Genomic DNA, 20,126 nt, shown 5'->3' on the forward strand with positions numbered 1-20,126 from the left:
ACAATGTCCAGAAACACGTCCAGGGAAAAGAAGAAACTGAAGATCCTATAGTGCTCTCAAAGGATGAAGATGCTCAAAGTACTTAAAAGCTTAATTTGTTTAAAGATTAAAAATTATCATAGCACATGGAGGAGGGTTGAGTTCATAGCCACATTAGTACATTCAACTTCACTGGCTAAAACTAATTATAGGAGTATATCAGCTTTATTGGATTCCCCCCCCCACCTTCACTCACCAACAAGTCTGGAAATAAAATGTTGCCTTGCAAAAAAATTCATACCAGTTTCTTTTTGTGTATTGGGTCAGGGCACCTGGTTAGAGGCAAAGCCTCTTGCCTGGTAAGACAAGCTATAAAATTCAATCAGTGTCTAATCTAATTTATTGATTACAGGGATGTGAACACCTGTGCCAGCCCCTCAGGTGTGTCGTGCCTGGCAAGGCAGGTCAGTGCCAGGTCTCCTCAGGGCTGACCAGATGTTGTACCTTCAGTCCAGTGTGTACAAGGCAATGCCACACTGGTGCACTTTGTGCAGCCTGAGGAACCGTGCCAGGCTCACCTCGGGAGGGGGATAGCCCCAGGGCCGGGCAGTGCCCACCAGAACCTCTGTCCTCGTTCAGGTGCTGCAGGGGCAGCAAAAGAGCCCTTTGGGGTGCCCGTCTGGGCAAGACCGCCCTGGGAACATCCACGTTCAATGAATGCCCTCAGCTCTCTTTAACCGGTTTATCAGAAGAGCACCCGCCGTGCCCGTTCTGTCCCCGCTGTCAGAGCCGGGACAGACGTGCCATCCAGCACTGGGCAGCAGTTTCCCCCTGGAGCAGGGCGGGCTGTGCCTCCCCCGGGCTGTGCCAGCCCCGCACCGCGCCCTGCGGGGACTCTCAGCCTCACACCCCAACACCTGCCCCTGCCTTTGCGGACACCCCCAAACCGGTTTGCGATGGGGCTGAGAATCTCGAGGTTTTATATTTCCTATTAATGTGCCACGGTCCCTCCCCTGGTGCGGAGGACGCGGACACCGGGGCGCCCCCGCAGCGCTGTCCAGCAGAGAACCCCAGCACCGTTTTGCTTCTATTAAAAGGCATTTCAGAATCCCTCTCCCCGATCCGCGCCCACAGAGCTGATGCCCCGGGGGCTGACGCTGGGGTTTCCCTGTCTCCCGTCCCCGGGAGCTCCCTGCGCTCCCCGGCTCTGCAGACACTCACTGCCCGTCCCGGCAGCGAGGGGAGGAGGCGGGCGGCAGGGAGGGGGCTCTCACAGGGGAGGAGGAACAACTTTAGAAGTCTCCATAGTCTTTTCCTTTCAGGAAACACATCCTGTTAATGTTTGACTGCCGTGGCAGTGACTTTTTTTTTTTTTTTTTTTTTTTTTTTTTTTTTTTTTTTTTTTTTTTAGTCGACTACGCCCGAGGCTCACCAAACCGAGCCACAAAAGCAGCCATTTCCTCTTGTTGGGGAGTGGGGGGCCCTTTCCTCGCTGCAGTGGCTGTTCTCGTCCCGGCACTCGCAGCTCGGCTCTTTGGAGAGGGACAGGGCAGAGCAACCGCCTCGAGACACTCCAGACTTGCAGATCACCTTTGGGATGACCGCGTTCTCCTGTGGCTCAGCGTGGCTTTGAGAGGATGGCATTTGTCACTGTTTGCAGGATATTCTGAGGTTTGCACCCAAAGCCCGGCTTTTGGAGCAGCACTGTTGGCTCGGAGGAGCCGGCGCTCGGCAGGCTACAGCGAGCATCCCATCCCGCCTCAGCTCAGGCTCTCCTGCCCCAAGACTGGATTCTGTCTGGATTCACCCCGTCCAGCACGGAATGGACCTCCCTGTCGTCCAGTTCACCACGGCACTGGCATTACTTATCAAAGTGCAAGAAGGTGGATAAGTCAACGCAGGGAAGGACCTAACAAAGCTTCTTCGTGATCTTATTTTATGGAATTCTCCTATCTACCTCACAAAATTCTCATTTCCTTGGTCAGAAACCCCTCTGGAGTTGACTTCAAGAATGAACGGTGATGTCCTCTAGCAGCCCGTGACATCCCAGCACAGCGGCCTGTTCCCAGCCCGATTTCAATGTGCTGCAGCTGACTGGGACCTTGTATCTTCTGCAGTTAGAGACTGGCAGCGAGCTGACAGTCAGATATGACTGTCCAGAAACTGGTAGCCACAGCTGTGTTGGTAGCCCTGGTCTCGCTGATCCTCAACAACGCGGCTGCCTTTACCCCCAACTGGGTGTACCAGACGCTGGAGGACGGGCGCAAGCGCAGCGTGGGGCTCTGGAGGATGTGCTGGCTGGCAGAGAGGAGCAGAGGCAGTGCGAGCACCAGTGCCAGGCACGGGCAAGGGGAGGAGCACGAGTGTGAAGCCCTGGGCTGGGGTTCAGAGTCGGCCGGGTTCCAGGAGTCACGCAGCACTGTCAAACGTAAGTGCAGCTTCTTATCCTCTCTGCAGACGTGATTGATACAAGTGTAAGCCTGAAGTTCAGAGGCATCTCGGGCTCACTTCTCCCTCCTGGGTTCCTGCTGTAAGATATCCCCTCCTCCTCAGTACAACAGCAACCACAGTTGCTCTGAATACCCTAAAACTAAAAAAAAACCCAACCCAAACCCAAAATGGTATTGCAACAAATGACATGTTATTTCTCGCTTTTGCTTGCTTTTGTTGGAAATGCAAGGAGCAGAAAAGACAGAAATAGTTGTAGTAAAAACATTGAGAAAAGTCTTAAAATGTGTAACACTCTTCTTAGTGAAAAAATACAATATACAACTTGGTGACTACAAAAATCATTACCCATGGTGTGTTTTTCATTTTGCACTTTCACAGATTGTGGGATCTGAAGCATGCAAATAGCTTACATCGAGCTAGGGAAAATTACTGGATAACGTAAGAATTACAGAACTGATTAATAAATAATAAACCTTATGTATCACATTCATAGCATTAATGGTGCAACCCTGCTCTCCCAGATCAGAATTGTACTGTAAAAGGATCACAGAAAGGCTTGGGCTGGAAGAGACTTTAAAGACTCTGTCCAAAATACTTGCAGACACCATGGCTGGGACCACAACTACCCTGGTGCCAAGAGGTTTCTCCCCTAAACCCCCTCCACTCCCAACAGCCAGACTATGAGCAGCCATTCAAAAGGGAATCAGTGCTTCTGCTGACCCCTCAAGGCATGAAATTTAACAGAACAAATGGCTATAAAGTCCATGCCTCGACAGACCACAGCATACTCCCAAGATTTCAAGGATGCTCATAAACAGCTCTGGCACCTCTGAGAAATGGTTGGCAGCATCTGTAACACATGATTTCAAACCAGATTTTTTTCATGGTTTGAAATGTGGAGAAAGAGAAATTGGTCCTTGGAGTTTCTTAGATCCCTCTGGAGAGAAATCAAATATTAGAGGAATTTCTTTTAAAAATGTGGACCCATTCCAGGTCATATTTTCCAACATAATTATACAGAAACATTTTTTGCACATTTCCTAATACTGAGCCTGCATAAATCACAAACAGAAAATTTCTCAAATGTTTTAAAGTCCTTACCCTTTCAATATGTTTTGAACTGAAATAACTTTTTTAACAATAAATAGTTATAAAAAGGATTAGACTATGGGAGAAGTTACTTGATGTCTTTTTGCAGCTTCATGTCTGGAATCACTTTCCCAATTAATACTGATAAGTCTTATTCTAACTTGAAGAACATGTGTACCATTCACACCCAGCAATGTGGCCCCACACAGGGACACGTGAGCCACCTTGAGTGGTGAGAACACTACACCACCAGTGATGCCTCTCTCAGAGCCAACCCTTCCTAAAGCCACCCAGGTCCTGGCCCAGAACCATGCCAGGAATACTGCACAAACACACCATATTACTAGGAATCAACTTAGATATTTTAACCACACTGCAGGGTACAAATATGCCCTTAAGTTCTGCCGTGCTCTGGATGGGCACAGGAAGATGATTTATTCATCAGCCGAGGTGACAGTTTGTCCCTCTTTGTCTAAAGAACATTAGAAACAATGTAGAAATGCAGGAATAGGGAAGAGTTTAAAAAGATATAAAACCTCACTGGGTTCTTCATGGCTGCAGGAGACATAAGGAAAATTGCAACAGCAGAATGCATGTTCCAACTTCTGATGCTCAGGGCTGGATTGCTTGTGGGAATTGCAGTTCTAACAAGGAGTGCAGTTTATGTCAGGAAGAGGCACAGCATCAGGAGCAGCTACATGACTGCCACAGGGAGCCCAGGCAAACACCTGTCCAGCCTGGATGGATGACTGTGGCACAGGCATGGACACAGGGACATGTGGTGGCTGAGGCAGGATGCTGCTCAGGGTGGGAAAGAAGAGCTGAGCTTTGCTTGCTGTTCACCTTAATGCCCGTCCACTGCATTTACACAAAGTTCCAATGTCTGCAAAATTTCCAATTTCTATGAAATTTACTGGAAGCCAGGCTAAGCCAAGCAGCTGAGTGTGCTGTAGATGTGTCACTTGTCTACATATATATATATCTCCATATATGGAAACCAAGAAAGGAGGCCAAGTTCATCTGGAAACACAGGAACTACCATTGGATTAAAAAAACCCCAAACCTTATTATACACATACTGCCTGACAGACTCCTCAGGCTGTTCCAAAGAGATAAGGCACCATGGGCAGCTGGCAGCTCAGGGTTTGTGATTTCCCATCCAAATATCTGAAATATGAGTAACATTTAAATAAGTGACACTACTAATTTAATGATGGAGGCCAGTAGAGATGAATTCCGAGAGACATGGCTTTTCAAATTAGCGTGAATGCTCATTTTAATGTCGGGGTGCAATTCCATGTACTCATTTTGGAAAAGTGCAAAACTTGCAATTCAGGACAGGAAAATGAACCTAATATATGTTTCAATGCAGTACATACACAAGTGTTGCACAGAAACATTGTCAGAGCAATCAGTGTTTGGTTACTCTTGCCATCAAAACTTTGAAATCAATTAAAGCATTATGAGTGTAGTGTATTAGGCCAATAAACATCCCTAAGTGTGGAGTTCTTACAAACAGCACCAAAGACTGTGTTACCCATTCAATCACTTCCAGCTGCAGGAGAGGACATCAATCAAAGAACCATTTTGTAAAGATAAAATAGTTACAAATTTGCCTGAACTTCAACTGTCACAGTCAGAAACTTACTATTTTTAGTATACATGATGTAACATGTATACAGTGGCCAAGCTTAAAGTCTGTAATACAGTTAAGTGTTTCAAAAAGTCACTAATAGCAGCAAAAATCTGGTGTTAATTTCTGTGTCAGGAGCCAGTATGTATTTCTGGCATAAACTTCAGACTTTTAAAGGTTATTTATATACAGAGGCTTTTTTCCTTTTTTTTTTTTTTTAAGCTCATGCATATTCTATGCAGACAATGCAAGAGAATCCATTATGGCAACAATTTTTTTTAATTTGATGCTACAGATAGTTCTGTCACCAAATAAAAGTAGTCATAATGGCTGCAAGCCTGCTCTTAACTCTGGGCATTTCTTAATTGAAAGTCATTACTATCTCTTCAGCAAGCACTTTCAAAATATTACAGAAGTCCATCTGAGTGGAAAAACAGAACACTCTGAATGTTCAAAGTTTACTTCCTTGCAGTCTCCTTGGAAGATCAGGAACCAAGTTCTGGTGGTCAGTGCATGACCAAACTTAAAGCCTGTTAAAACACTTCTAAACAATCTGCTCCAGAGTCTGCCTTTCTCTAGTACATACCAGCTTACACACAGTGCTAGTTCTATTTCAGAAGAGCAGTGACATATTAGCAAGCAATGTGAAACAATGGTATTTGTAACTCCCACCTTTTGCCAGAGAAGAAGGAAAAGGATAAAAACAGGACATCCATCCAACAGGAAAAGCAGAAAAAAAAAAAGTCTAACTAAAAGTACCCAACTTTGCAGTTAATATATGCCATTCAGTAGCCAGCTGGGAGACATTTTAATCAGGTTTCTAGCCAAGACTGCAGATGTCCACGTCTGTAATCATCGCTGCATTTGCTCTTTAATACAGAATCATAGATTATCTCAGGTTGGAAAGGATCTACAAGGATCATTGTGTTCAGCTCCCTGTTCCTTGCTGGACTACCTTAAACTAAAACATATCACTAAGAGCATCCTAAACACCAATCAAATTAGTCTGTGTAAAACAGCATAAAAGGGAGACACATCCCAAAAATAAAGGAGTCATTTTCAGCCTTCTAAATCACACACTATTTTTTAAAAGGTAGCTTTTTGCCTGTACATGCAGATTATGCCCTAACACCTCATTCAGAACTGCCAAGCCTTGACATCTTCATTACAACCATTTCCCTCATTACACAGATGGAAAAATAAGAGTTTTTGCAGTGTATCCCAAAGATTAATAAATGGTAAAAGAAGAAAAGTTTAAGAATTCTCCATACAAAGAGTTCTGTAAATCAGTAAGACCTGAGTATTAAGATCCACAGGATGTTTTTCAGGACAATACAGACAGACTAGGAGAAAAAGAAATTCAGGGTGTTGGTTTGTCTTAGTGATGACTATTATTGTAGGGCCTTGAAAAACTATTTATGGTTTTTCACTCTGTGCCACACAAAGAGAAAGCAAACATCAATCCTGCCCCAAAAAATTCTGGCTATGGATTACAGGTAGAATCTTCAGTGAAGGGAATTCCAGCATCTCCAGTGGGAGATTAGGTGCTTGTTTCATGGACTGAAGCAATACTTGCAGATGCTGTGCAACTAAAGGAAAGAATCAGTATAGATCCTGAAGAAAATCCTTTCTTACTCAGACTGCAGGGAAGACAGTTAGAACAAGGGACTACTGTCTGAGAATTGTTTTCTGTGGACTGACAAACTTTATATTCCTGCTCAATCAGGATTTTTTCACAATTTTATATTATTGTAACTTTATGCTGCTTCTGTTTCCATAGTGCAGTTCGACATGATGCGTGCCTGCAACCTCATCGCCACGGTGGCTCTGACTGTGGGCCAGCTCCTCTTTGTGCTGGGGCTGATGGAGCTCCCCATCATCTCTCAGGATACCCAGTGGTGGGAGGAGGCCATAGCTGCTGTGTTCCAACTTGCCAGTAAGTCCACTTCTTTCTACTGATGGAAAAGTGCTCAGTCTCTATTAAATCCAGGTGGAAGAGTGTTTCTTACTTTAAAATTTTTTCAAGTGACAAAGAATAGCAAAAAGGCTTATATCTAAAAGCAAGTTCACTATCTCTAACAAGCTCTTCCCATGAGATTCTGCAGTACATGAATAGAAGCTTTTATCTGGAATATATCATAATGAGGCTTCTGCCTACCAATAAAAAACCCCAAGTCTTTATTATTTCCTATGAATCCAGGAAGGCAAACATAAGAGAAACAAACTGGATACATCATAATCCCACAATTTAGCAGGGCAAAATATACTAAAGGAACTGTGAGAAAGCAGAGCAGAAAGGCTGAACGAATTTTTGAAGCCTTGTTGAAACATGACTATTTTATTTTAGCTAACTGACATTTACTCAATGACCACCAGCTGGATTTTGACAAACAGATACATCTGCAATCCACCAAAGAAAGCTGAAGTCAATTCATACCACTGACTGCTATAAATAAAATTCCCACAGCAATTCTCATGGACTGTATACAGAACTGCATGAGGAAAAGAGGAAATGGGATTATCACAATTGCAATTAAACAGCAGTGGCAACCAAGTGTAAACATTCTGCAATAATACCTTTCGTTATTACTTAAAGTAAGTAACGTCAGTATTCATTACAGTAAGAGTCCAGTCCTATACAATATCCACATAGGAAACTGTCATTAACGGAGTAACATTCAAGCTGCTTACAAGATCAGATTAAAAATACAACTTTTATATATATATTATTATTAATGTAAAGAACAGGTTATAATAAAGCAACAGCATTTGATTTGAAGTTTTAATTTCAGCTTAACAACTCAGATTAAGAATGGCATAAAACAACTGAGACCTCGGGTTTTCACCAATGCAAGATCAGAATCTGGCTTAGGTCATTTAAGTATGGTCTCACAGTCCCACAGGAATAAAATGACTAGGTTTTATTAGATCCTCTAAGGATGAGGAACCTGAAATCCAGATGAGAGGAGGAGACTGCAGAAGTTCTGTAACCCTCAAAGCACCTGATCCATCTTCCATGTGCAGCAAGAGCCTCAAGCACCAGGCAGTGCTTCCAAAAGACAGATAAACTGCCTTGCCATAAAAGCCCTCCCTACAGCCCCTCCGTGCCTGTGTAACTGTGGATACCTTCTGGATAGTTCTCCCTGACTATCAGCGTGATGCTTGCTGTACTCTCCCATCCTCTCCAAACTCGACCTGTTTTTCCAGAGCGGAAATGCATTCTGGCCCTGTTTGGATGTGTTGTTTCATTGACAAACAGCACAGGGGACAGCCATGAGCCTTTCTTCTACCATATCTGCTAATTTTAGACTGGGCTTTTTTTTTTTTTTTTTTTCTTTTTTCCTGTGCTGGAGTCTGTTTTAAACACAGTCAGAGAGAGACTGAAGGGCGCCAGGATATCCCGACGCAGGAGGAGGAAATGCCTGCTATTACCTGTTATGCAAGCTGAACCTTGAAATCCCCAGTGCTGGGAGAGGACATGGCAGAAAAGCCACATTCTGAATGATTAACAAAACACTAATGAGAATGGCTGAAGAAGCTTTTGGATCAAGGATGAAACCTATGTCCACCTGCCTGCCTATGTTCAAAAGGTGTGAAGGGATGGATCTGGCAGCCTGTGACAATATGAAGACAGACATTGTGCTGTGTGAATCTGCAGAAATAACACAGTGACTATCTCTGCCTCATTCCCCATCCCCCTTTGAAGTTATGCTACACTCTCCTTTACCATCAGATGGTTTTCTGCCCTGAAGTCATGATATTCATTTTACATCTCATTATCTTAATGTAACTTTATGTTTAAACAGGTTCCTTCCTGATATCCAGGTCACCTGAAGTCTTCTAGAATGCATACTTTTGAAAAAAGTGGGAAGAACTCATTGTATCTGCATTAACCCAATATAAAATAAGACTTCTTTAGTTCCCCAGAAAAGTAATACATCAGCTGCTGATTCCTTGGGACATCAGGGGTCTGCACTCACTAAACTCCCTGGACTGGGCTTAGGCAACAGCATTTTAGAAATTATAGAAGTGTCTTTGATATCAGACAAAACCCACATGCAGTGAGAAAGCCCAGCATTTCCACTGCTCTGGAAGGGCTACTGCTGCACCTGGAGACTGAGAGTTCTATATTGAAGGGGAAGAGAGCAGCCACCACACATCCTATGAGCCACAGGTGATATTCAGTCTCTGAGTCTCCACTCTGAGACAGTAACCTCTCAGTCACTCTCAAAGAAAAGGAGCAATATGAGCAAAACATCAGAACAGTGAATACGAGAGTTGTATTTAAAAGCATTTGTCCCATGCAAACAATCCAAGAGAAACCCCTGCAAGGCTCTCTCCTGCTTAATTTGAAGAGTTAAAGCCAAGGTACTTTAGGTCAGACAGATCATTTGTGTGAGAAGGGCAGGTAATGTTTACAAATGAACAAACTTAGATCTTACTAAAGATTTCTGAAGTACTGGCTGGGTAACTTCTGTTTATTACACTTTCAAATGAAAGAACACCAGCACCAACCTTCTGGTTTTCCCTTTTCAAAATCCAAATGATATAAAGAATTGTTTGGCAGTTCCTCATCCTTTCAGTAACTTCAGAAATTATCTTGAATCATATAACTTCTAATTCCAACTTCTCCTTTATCTCTACCCTTCATCCTGGAATATGCCAACAAGTGCTGAAGAGAACCCCAGTGGTCACTGGTAGACTGAAATCTTGTATTATGAGGGACAGCTCAACCCGTAATTTTCTTATTTTTACTCAACTGTAACTGTGCGGATTTCATTATATTTTCCCATGGCCTGAACAAAAGTCCTTTTTGGCTTAGAAATTAAATGTGTTAAGTATTATCTCCAAAGTCTATCACAAGCTCAAATCAATGATCTTAAATCCACTGGAGCTTGCAGTGGCTCCAGACTCCACCACTTCCTCACTCCTGCCACCTGCACAAGCATTTGACAGCCATTCAAAAAGGATGGACCTCTGACAGAAAATCAAGCCCCAGGAAGTAAAGAGGAAGCAAAGAAGAGAGGAAACAGCAATGTTGTTTGGGACAGCAATGGGATTCACACAGCTCCAAATCTTCCCAGCCTCACACCTCCCCATTAACAGGAAAGCGAGTTGTTTGCTTTGGAAAAGGCTCCTAGTGAAAATGGAACCAGCACTGTACATGGAATTTTGTGTCAATGCTCAGAAATTTCCCTCTAGAGGGTTTTGGGCTTTCTGGTTTTTTCCAAGGACCTGTTACAAACTCTGTGTGCTGAATATAGGATGTTTAACAGCTGACAGAAGAGCTGTTGGAAAGGGAAATCCATACTAACAGCACAGGGAAGAAAGAGCACTTCAGAGGATATTGAACTACTACAAACATTAACCTGCCAGACAGGATCAGGCCTTAAGGGGCTCCAGCCAAGTCTTGATCTTGTCCAGTGATGATTATCACACACTTTAGAGAGAAATATTAGAAACTTAATTGGGAAAATCTGGGATAGAAAATCCTTTACATTAGATCTCTTCTTTAAAGCTAAAATCTGATAAGAGCAGCAGGCAGGTTGTTGCAGCATCTCAATGCCAAGGGTATATATTCTTATCAGAAATACAGTGAAAAAATCTGTTAACAGATAATTTGGATACGCAAGCATAAGGAGCATGTAATGAAGAGAAACTGTGTGAGATGGAAAGTATCTCAACTCAAATATTCATTTTACTGCTTATGAGTGTGTGTATTATATATACATGGAGGTGTCTCCTAACACTGTTTCAAACCCAGTTGCCTTGTTGGATCCAATTATGCAGCTCTTACCCTCTGATGTATCCAGAGATGAACAGAACACTTGAACAATAAAAGCAGAAGATGACACTGAAATGTCCAGGAAGATCACCTGTCAATGACTGCTTCTCTCTGCACAGGGTATTTTTCCTCAGGCTAAACCAGCCAGGTGTGGGATGCTCAGCACAAGACAGACAAGGACCCATTAGAGTGGATCCAGAGGAAGCCATACAGATGCTCTGCTTTAGAGACAGGCTGGGAGAGCTGGGGGTGTTCAACCTGGAGAAGAAAAGGTTCTGGGGAAAACTTACTGTGGCTTTTCAGTACATAAAGGGTGCTTAACAAAAGACAGAGTGACATTTTATATGGACAGACAACAATAGGACAAGGGGAATGGATTTAAGCTGGAAAAGAGAAGCTTTAGATTAAATGCTAGGAAAAAAGTCCTTCCTGTGAGGGTGGGCAGGCCCTGGCACAGGGTGCCCAGAGAAGCTGTGGCTGCCCCTGGATCCCTGGAAGTGTCCAAGGCCAGGTTGAGTGGGGCTTGGAGCAGCCTGGGACAGTGGAAGGTGTCCCTGCCCGTGGCAGGGTTGGAAAGAGATGGTTTTAGAAGATTCCTGTCCCAAAACACTCCATGGTTCTGATTCCAGACAGGAGCCCATTGCTCTGCCTGATATGAGGCCTATTAGGACTAAAGCAGAGCTTTAATTGGCTCCACCTGCCTCAGAATCCAAGAGGCCAAGCAATGCTAATAGTCAACATCAAATGTGAGTATCTGCACATTTCTCCTTATTTAGATAGCTGCCCAAGAGGAGTTCTGCCTAGTTCACTGGGAATGCTTTTCAACATTCCATTCAAAGACTGGCATAATTTCTAAGGAAACCTCCAAAAGGTAATCAACAAAAGCAATTTACTGTCAATAGACCTAAACTGGTTAAAGATTCCCAACATAAGGTAAGATTCACTGCCTTACACTAACTAAATCTCCCACCAGGTTAAAGCCAGGGACTGACAAACTCAAAGAACACAAGTGGAAAGCCCTTGTAATTCAGACTGAGTGACAAAAGGGTCTTATTGCCCCTCAGAAGCTGTTCTACTCACATATTTAATTCTAAGATGTTACATGTTACCAAAATCCTTGGAAGGAAATTTTAAATTAGAACTACACAAAACAACCAAAAAAACCCAACCCCAAACAAATTATTGTACTTAACTATGTACAGTTGAAACTTCAAAGGTCACTTGACTAATGGTCACACTAATTCCCTGTGGCATTAGAAACCAAAGCATCATCCAGCCTGGTCCTAAAATGAAGAGCAAGTAACTGTTACAGAGGTGCCATATTTGCCTTCAACTGTAACAACTTCTTTTGTGCCAAGCTGATACAAGAAAAGGTATTTATTAATAAATAATTTGCATATGCCCTATAGGAATCACTTTGTGACTCTATCTCATGCTGATAAATACAGCCAAGCTCCTACAAACAGCCTATTCAGGGATGTGACTCATCACAGCTAAATCATTCCTTGTGAAACTTGGTGGGGTATGCAGAAGGGGAGTGAAATATTTCCCTTCCCTGTTTGCAGTTCTGCACAAGCATGGGTGGTATATTCTCCACACTCTGGCTGCTCTATTTTCCTCCTTCTTCCTATTCTTGATGGCAAAAATCATCCTCCAGGACAAGCTGTAAAGAGGAGGATTCTAACCTAGACCCTAATATAGACCTTCTGGTGAACTAAAAAAAAACAATGTGTATTTCTTCAAATGCACTATCAGTACACTAATAAAAAGGAAGAATGAGAATCCAGGGGTGCCTGAAAAAGGACAACAAACTAACACAGAAATAAAGAAGTGACTATTAGAGTTCTTTTAAAATGCTAAAATTCTGTAGTTGGCTTGCAGCCAGCCTCAGTCAAACAAGAAACCCAGCATACAGGTCTGAAATGTAAGTTCAAAAAGTAACATTCTCCCAACCCACCCCCACTACCACAGTCAATACTGTTCCAACCAGAAGTCTTCTAAGTGACTTCGTTATCTGTTTCCTTCCCCAGCGGAAAAGCCACCCCCCTCCCGGCTTGTTTTGCTGCAGATGGGAAACAACTAGAGATAAACAGCAGTTCTATGGGAAAAAAAAGCACTTCAAGTAATCTCATCAGGATTTTTAGTGAAGCTGTGGCCTCTGTGTAGTCTTGAGATAATATGCAATAAAATTATCTGAAATTAATTTATGTACTTCATTAAATTAATTCAGGGAAATTGAGCCATGCATCTCAAAATCTTGTCATCACTACTAAACAGAAAAGAAACTAGGTCAGATTAAAATGTTCAATATTTCCATAAAGAAAGAAATATGTCTCTTCTACAGCTGTTGCCAACCTGTATTGTACACCATGAGCTCAAGAATCCTGATAGGAAAGAGAGCAACTTTCTGGTTATTTTTAGTGGAATAGTTTATGGGAAATAGTCTGGGAAGCCAACTGTCTTCCTCTAGGTATTTTACTGGAATACTGAAACTGAATTCAGACCTTTTTACAAATATCTATCTAAAAAGGGAAAAGTCACCACAGTCAGCTCTGGAGACTATTCTTACAACAAAGGTTAATTTCTATAGGGATACTTCTATTATATGGTACAAATATGTGAAGTGCATGTTTTTGCCAGTCATTTAGAGAACAGACTAAATGTTCTGCCCCAGTTCTCGGCTGGAGTACAAGAAGACTCCTCTAAGGGCAAGGAAAACATATGTAACACATGGCTTCAAGTCCAAGTTTGATTAAGCTGTTACAGACAAAAATCTATCCAAGCAAACTTTGGTGTTTTCATACATCATCATCTTCACAAAAGTAGCATTCATCAAAATTTAAAACTCATCATCCTATGCAAACTCAGTCTTTTTGGATCATTATGATTTCTTCACCTTTTGCCCTGGAGTTCCTACATTTGTATTTCCCATATCAAGCCATACCAATATGAAATAACAATGCTGGAAAATAACTTTCTCAGTGACACTTCTATTCTGGGGTTCTCTGACTCTTGCAGAACTGTAAAACTAACTGTATAAACTCTATAGTAATGTGCTTCCACCTCTGCTGCCTCTGCCATGTGTTTGTTCTTAATGTCAGTTCCTGTCTACACTGCAGCAAAGGATCCTAAACACAATGCACATTTCATTCAAGAGCTCTGGCAACTGGCTCCTGCAATCTATCAGTTCAGGGAGCTCTCAAACCCAGTCCCTCTACCCAACTCAGCCACTGGCGCAGAACTGGGAAAGGAGATAAAGCCTCCTGCATGACTGGGTACTCATCTGAGCAGGGTTCAGACACAAGGCTTGTGAAGGAAAATAGTCTTTCTAGCAAAAATAGCTTTATTTGGGGACCTGTAAGGAAACCTTAGTGCTTTTTCCTGGCAGATGATTGCTACATCAAATAGAACATGGAGATGTTACGCCATTTAGGACAGTAATTAGCTATAAGTAATACAAATGCAAGAAAGACAAAGCTAAGTCATTTCATTAAAAGCTGGGCATTTGGAAAAACTTCTAAATATTTCACCCAATGTGAAATACAGCTCAGTGGGTGTAAGAAATTTAAATCAGAGTGAACAGATTTAAACTTAATACTGAGCTTCTGTTTAATGCACTCTCTTTGCATGTACCATGAGCCCCAAATACACCTTCAAAAGCATATCATAATAGGGATGGAAAGGCACTACAGACATATGAACAGTGAGTCTGTAAATGCTGAGATGCCTGTGGCATTTTGCTACTACAGAATTTCAAGAGAAGAAATCATTAAAAATAACTCTGCCTTTCTGTTTGCAGGTTTTGTTCTGGTTATCGGGCTGGTGACGTTCTACCGCATCGGACCATACACCAACCTCTCGTGGTCCTGCTACCTGAACATCGGGGCCTGTCTTTTGGCCACACTGGCAGCTGCCATTCTCATCTGGAACATCCTGCACAGGCGTGAGGACTGCATGGCGCCGCGGGTCATCGTCATCAGCCGCACCCTGAGCGCGCGCTTTCGCCGCGGCCTGGAGAATGACTATGTTGAGTCACCATGCTGAAAGAGCACACTTGAAAGGGGAAAGATCTCCAAGGAGATCTGCACTGGAGTTATTTTCTATAAATATATGCTATAATTTAAGGGTTGAAAGACATCACAATTTTCACTTGTGTGGGCAGAGGCCCTCAATTATTATTCGGATGGGGTCCATCTATATACATATGTATAAACTACAATTTTTATATATATATAAATAATATTATATTGCCCTCTCCTTCTGCTGTACAGCACAGAATTCCTGCAGGGTCAGCTGGAGAAGATACCAAGTGTGTACAATGAGAATACAAGAAAGAGGGAACCAAACATTTTCTTTGTCTGCATCAAGTTCTCCTGCTCCCTGAAAATAAAACAAAAGGCTAAAGGAGACCTGTGACAATAGCCTGGGAGTTCACAGGCAATCTGAGAAAGCAGAAAACTCACCGTAGATTAAGTGATGGGTTTAAAAGTGTAAATTTCATGACCTTCTAGTGCTTCTATTTACCTCTCTACAAGGAATAGATTCTCATTAGCTGAACACCTGTTCCCAGCCCCAGGACAGACCAGAGAGTAAAAACCAAAAGCCACTCTAACTATTCTTATGTAAAGAAAGAGACTGCAGAAGAATTAAGGTGCATTTTTTTCAGACTTTTTTTTTGTAGCCTGAGACACAGGCTTGCTAATGTCCTATGGGTAAACAGACATTAAAAATGAGAAGGGTACGCAGCTAGAAACAGGCCACACATGCTGCTGAAAAAATGTTTCAATGCTACATTGAGACCAAACGTCCACCCGAGGCTACCTGAACTCCCTAATAATCAGATATATGATTAAATTACATTGTTGGGAACTATTATAAGTAAGAAATATTCCAGCCCAAATTGGTTTACTTTCTCTCCAGCTAGTTATAGCATTTGCTGTGACTTTAGAATGCTATGGCAGGACACCAGCTCTGCCCAGAGCTACGTAACACAGGGAATATCAGAGAATAGAGCTGCCACTCAAGCACCCAGACTGGAGAATAAGACAAATATACAGGACTTCAGGATTTTGAGATTTAAAAACAACCTGTCTGATAACTTAATATGATAATGAAGTGAAAAATTGGTGCCTTTAGAATTAAGTATAACATTTATAAGCCTTACCCTGAGAAGCACATGGCTTTACAAAAGTCATATGCATATAAGTTTCAGAAAGGAAAACAACACATCAAAAACTATCATGCAGGAACGCGTGGGATACAGGAACCTGAGACAGTGACAGGTGTGTGAACACATTCAGAATGCTGCTCTGAGCACAGTTAGTGACAGGTTTGAGGGACCATGAGCTGTGAATGTTACAAATTCCTTAGGACTGCTGTGTTGCTCCCAGCTGAGTACACCGCTTTGCTTCTTTATCACTATTTCCACACTTTGTTGAAATGTAATCATCAAGCTGGCTCTTGAGTTCTGTTCTGCACTCAGTTTGGATGTGATAAGAAACTCAATCCTGACTGCTGCTTTGCATCACGTTCCAAATGAGCAACACTCCATAGAGACTGATGCTCTGGAACAACTGCACTGCTCTAGACTGTCAGGGGAAATACTGTAAAGCTGACAAAGAGTTTCTTCTAGCAGTAGGTTTGTAAAAACCAACAAAGATTAGCATTCATCTGCCTGCATTAATTTTCTGGGGGAAAAAAAATAATTCCAGAAACAATATGTTATGATTAAATGAAGTGGTTTTTAAAATAAAATATTAGAGTATTTAAGAGACATTATATAATTTCCTCTAATATTGCAATATCCATATTATAATAATGTACATGTGAATTTAAAAATCAGCTATGTGGTCCATAAATCTGTAACACTTGGTATTGCTGTGATTATTTTAGATGTATAAATAAAATTGTGAATGTTCCTTTTCTGCTAGTGATGACATTTTTGCCATTCACACACAGGATAAGGTTGCAGGTCATCAGTAATTCTCTCTTTTACTAAAAAAAAAAAGAATCCACAACATATTCCAGACAAAGAATGAGCAGAGAATGCATTAAAATGTCTGTGAGAAAGATGTTTCATCTGGTTAAAAATGAAAGGGAGAATGAAATCAGAGAGGGGAAAACGTAAGGAGAATCTAGGAGGATCTACACTTCATACAAACTGCTAACAAAAATAAACTGCACCCATGAAGAAATACATACAAATAGTTACGGTACCTTTTTATCAGCTTGATGGATTTGAAGGCCTCATCCATGTCTCCAGCAGTCAGATAGTAGCTGAAGTTCAGCATGGCAGCCTGGGTGGCCTTATCACAGTCTCCCAGTCCAATGAAATCTCTCATGGGTCTTCTTGCAACCATCTGAGAGACTGTTCCTGAGCCAGACTCTGACGCTCCCTTCTCAGCTTCTCCCAGCTAAAAGAAGAAGGTTGTCATATAGGTATCAAGCGGGTTGAAACTTTCTCCCTTTGTACATGTAATTAATTACATTATTCCCACCACAGTCCAAGTTTTTTATATCTGCAGGACCATGATCAATAGTGACAACAGTTGCAAAGTTTCAGAACTTCCTAGAAAATGCCACAAAATATGGAATGTCATAGAAGAGATTAGCATATTGCAGTGAACAATCACAGCATGTCAGTGATCACTGGAGACTGACAAAATACCACAGAAATGTAACCTCCTTTTATTACAGTCATTATTTTATATATATATGTATTCTAATCATACTACTATTACAAGAGCAACTGCTAAGTTCTCAGACTTCTGAAGATTTCAGATAAGCATCTCTCCAAGTTTAGTTCTCAAATACTAGTCTGCTGTTCTGAAAGTTAACTAAACAGACCAAATTCTTTTATCCTTGCCTTCATGTGAATCTTACGAATACTGAAGCTCAGGTTCAAACCCTTCCCTTACAACTGGCAGTTCTAAAGCTTCAGGGGCAGTTCTACCACTCACTGAAAGGCAACTCTGAGCAATTCAATCATTATGCAGAAAAACAATACACAGTCTCAATCCTCAATATCAAGTGATCTGTCTGGAATGTAACAAGGAAATTTTCCCAAGCCAGGCACAGAGGAAGATCATCTGAGTCACAAAGGATGCCAATTGTATAGCTGCATAAGAACTAAATTTTATGGCATACAGAAGCCAATAAAAATTGTATTATACTATAATAAAATGGAAGTCATGGGTACAGTAAAAGACAGAAATCAAAAGCATGAATCTGTTTGACTAGAACTTGAGGAATTTCTGGAACCAGGAGACTAAAGACATACTGAATAAGGAGAAACCCTGGAATGAAACTTGGTCAACAAGGCTTGTTGCATCAACTTGATTTCCTGTATTTAAAGCAGACTCTGTTTTTATACTAAATTAGGCTTCCCAAATGAATACAAGTGACATAAAAAGTGACTTTGTCATAAAGAGACAACCAGCTTCCAAGAAAAGGGAACCAAGAGAGGAGCAAAGGATGAAGGAAGAGGACCAAAGCAATGCAGATACTTACAGGTTTATAAACACATCCCCTCCGAAAATGCAACTAACGGCAGCAATAATCCATACAGAGAAAAAAAAAATAAAAAATAAAAGAAACAATATCAAAGTAAAATAGCATGAGATGATGGAGAAGTGTTAAAAAGAAAAATTGGAAAATGCAGCATATCACATTTGACATTTCAGTTTAAGGGAAAAAGAAAAGCAGACACTGTACAACTCTAAAAAAGCTCAGTTTGCACAGGAAGACTGACAACAGGCAGTGCTTTGAAGGGGATGAATTGCAAAGAACTGCTCTGAATCTGAACATAATAAGTAGATACATTCTCCCTGTCTAGCAGTGGTGCCATACTACATGAGGATTAGAAGTCTCATTAATATTAATTTCTTGTGAACTTTACAAAACTAAATACATTAGTATAGTAAATGGGCTCTATTACATTCCCTCTACAAGACAGGAACAGAGCAGATCATCACCCTAAGAAGCACCAGGAAACTCAGGTCAGATCATCACCAGAAAACAATCTGTAGGTGAAAGGCTGCAGCTTGCCCAAAATGCACAGAATTATATAGGGTATTATGTACCTGAGACACAAACAGTTTTGGATTGAAATTCACATTTTAGAAGTTAGAGCCTGTTCTAGAGCAGTTCTTGGCATTTACAGCACACAGGCACTTGATGGTGCAAGATGACTTTTCTTGCTCTCTCAGGTATTCTTGGAGATTAAGCTTCATTGCAGTAAGGAAGCAGGATGCTTCTGCCAAAGCCACTATGAAACGTCCTGTCTTAGAGCCTACATAAATCTCACACACAGCTCCCCTTCTTGTACTTGCAGTAAGCACAGTGACCAGATAAAGCACAGTTTTGTTAACATCCCTTTTTCAATTGCATTACCCTGTTTCTCCTACTTCATGTTCAGTTTACAATACCCGTAAAAAGCCATTTCATTACGAATTCCACAATTCTGCCAAATTCATCTGAATCACAATTATTCTTATGTCATGTCATTTCTACATGTGATGCATCCCCTGCCATTGGAGTTGCTCTACCTACCCCAGACTCATTTTGGTTAAATTTGATCTCTATACAGTGGAAAGTCTGGGAAGGGAAGGAATTCTTAGAGATTACCTCACCTTTTTTGCAAAGTAATAGTGTGGGACCTCCATGCCCAGAAGAACCTGATAGGATGAGGGCAATGGAAAGCTGTCCTGCAGCAAAAGGCCATACTCTTCAGTGCTGAAGAATGATATAATCCAAACATCCATCTGGAAAAGGAAGCAAAGCACAGTTTTGTTTTTATGCTGCAACGTCCTTTTTATTTTCCATATTCACTTGGCAGAAGCTTCTCTTGACAATAGCATGACCTATACATTCAGACACAGCTGCTTCCTCCCTACAGCCAGCACCTCGCTCTGCCTTCCAGACTGGCCCTCCTGCACAGGGACCACCACCTGTGCCTCAGCAACCAGCTTCCCCCACCATAAACAGAGAAGCCCCTGGCCACAGATGGCTGCTTTGGGCATCTCTCAGAGATCTGGCTCAGGGCACAGAAACAGAATCATAGAATGGTTTTGGTTGGAAGGGGCCTTAAAAACTATCTAGTTCCAAACCCCTGCCAGGGACTTGTTATTCTATCAAATTAACTCTTGCTGCTAAAAGTGGACTTAAGATATAAAATCAGCAATTTTTAAG

General features: G+C 41.8%; 2 protein-coding genes across 5 annotated transcripts in view; one reads left to right on the plus strand and one right to left on the minus strand.

Annotated features, from left to right (window-relative positions):
* The window catches only part of IFT140 (intraflagellar transport 140), a 48,581-nt gene that overhangs the window by 11,605 nt on the left and 16,850 nt on the right, over window positions 1–20,126 (minus strand). For 3 of the 4 annotated variants that reach the window (XM_083872492.1, XM_083872491.1, XM_083872494.1), the window contains exons 18-20: window positions 19,568–19,699; window positions 18,447–18,479; window positions 17,154–17,350 (exon numbers count right to left, since the gene is read on the minus strand). In XM_083872492.1, the coding sequence (XP_083728618.1) occupies window positions 17,154–17,350; window positions 18,447–18,479; window positions 19,568–19,699 (362 nt within the window). The remainder of the gene's footprint in view (window positions 1–17,153; window positions 17,351–18,446; window positions 18,480–19,567; window positions 19,700–20,126) is intronic. The other variant, XM_083872493.1, reaches the window with a different exon arrangement.
* Window positions 1,211–16,867, plus strand: TMEM204 (transmembrane protein 204). The gene is made up of 3 exons (XM_083872497.1): window positions 1,211–2,407; window positions 6,933–7,088; window positions 14,737–16,867. The coding sequence occupies exons 1-3, from the start codon at window positions 2,128–2,130 to the stop codon at window positions 14,979–14,981; spliced, it is 681 nt and encodes a 226-aa protein (XP_083728623.1). The 5' UTR covers window positions 1,211–2,127; the 3' UTR covers window positions 14,982–16,867.

This window comes from Zosterops lateralis, assembly GCF_965231275.1.
Source record: "Zosterops lateralis genome assembly, chromosome: 15".
In the NCBI taxonomy this organism is placed as follows: domain Eukaryota; kingdom Metazoa; phylum Chordata; class Aves; order Passeriformes; family Zosteropidae; genus Zosterops; species Zosterops lateralis.

Coding starts and splice junctions, on each gene's coding strand:
- TMEM204 (XM_083872497.1), top strand. CDS start 2,128: ATGACTGTCCAGAAACTGGTAGCCACAGCTGTGTTGGTAGCCCTGGTC. Junction 2,408..6,932: donor GTCACGCAGCACTGTCAAAC/GTAAGTGCAGCT, acceptor CTGTTTCCATAG/TGCAGTTCGACATGATGCGT. Junction 7,089..14,736: donor TGCTGTGTTCCAACTTGCCA/GTAAGTCCACTT, acceptor TTCTGTTTGCAG/GTTTTGTTCTGGTTATCGGG.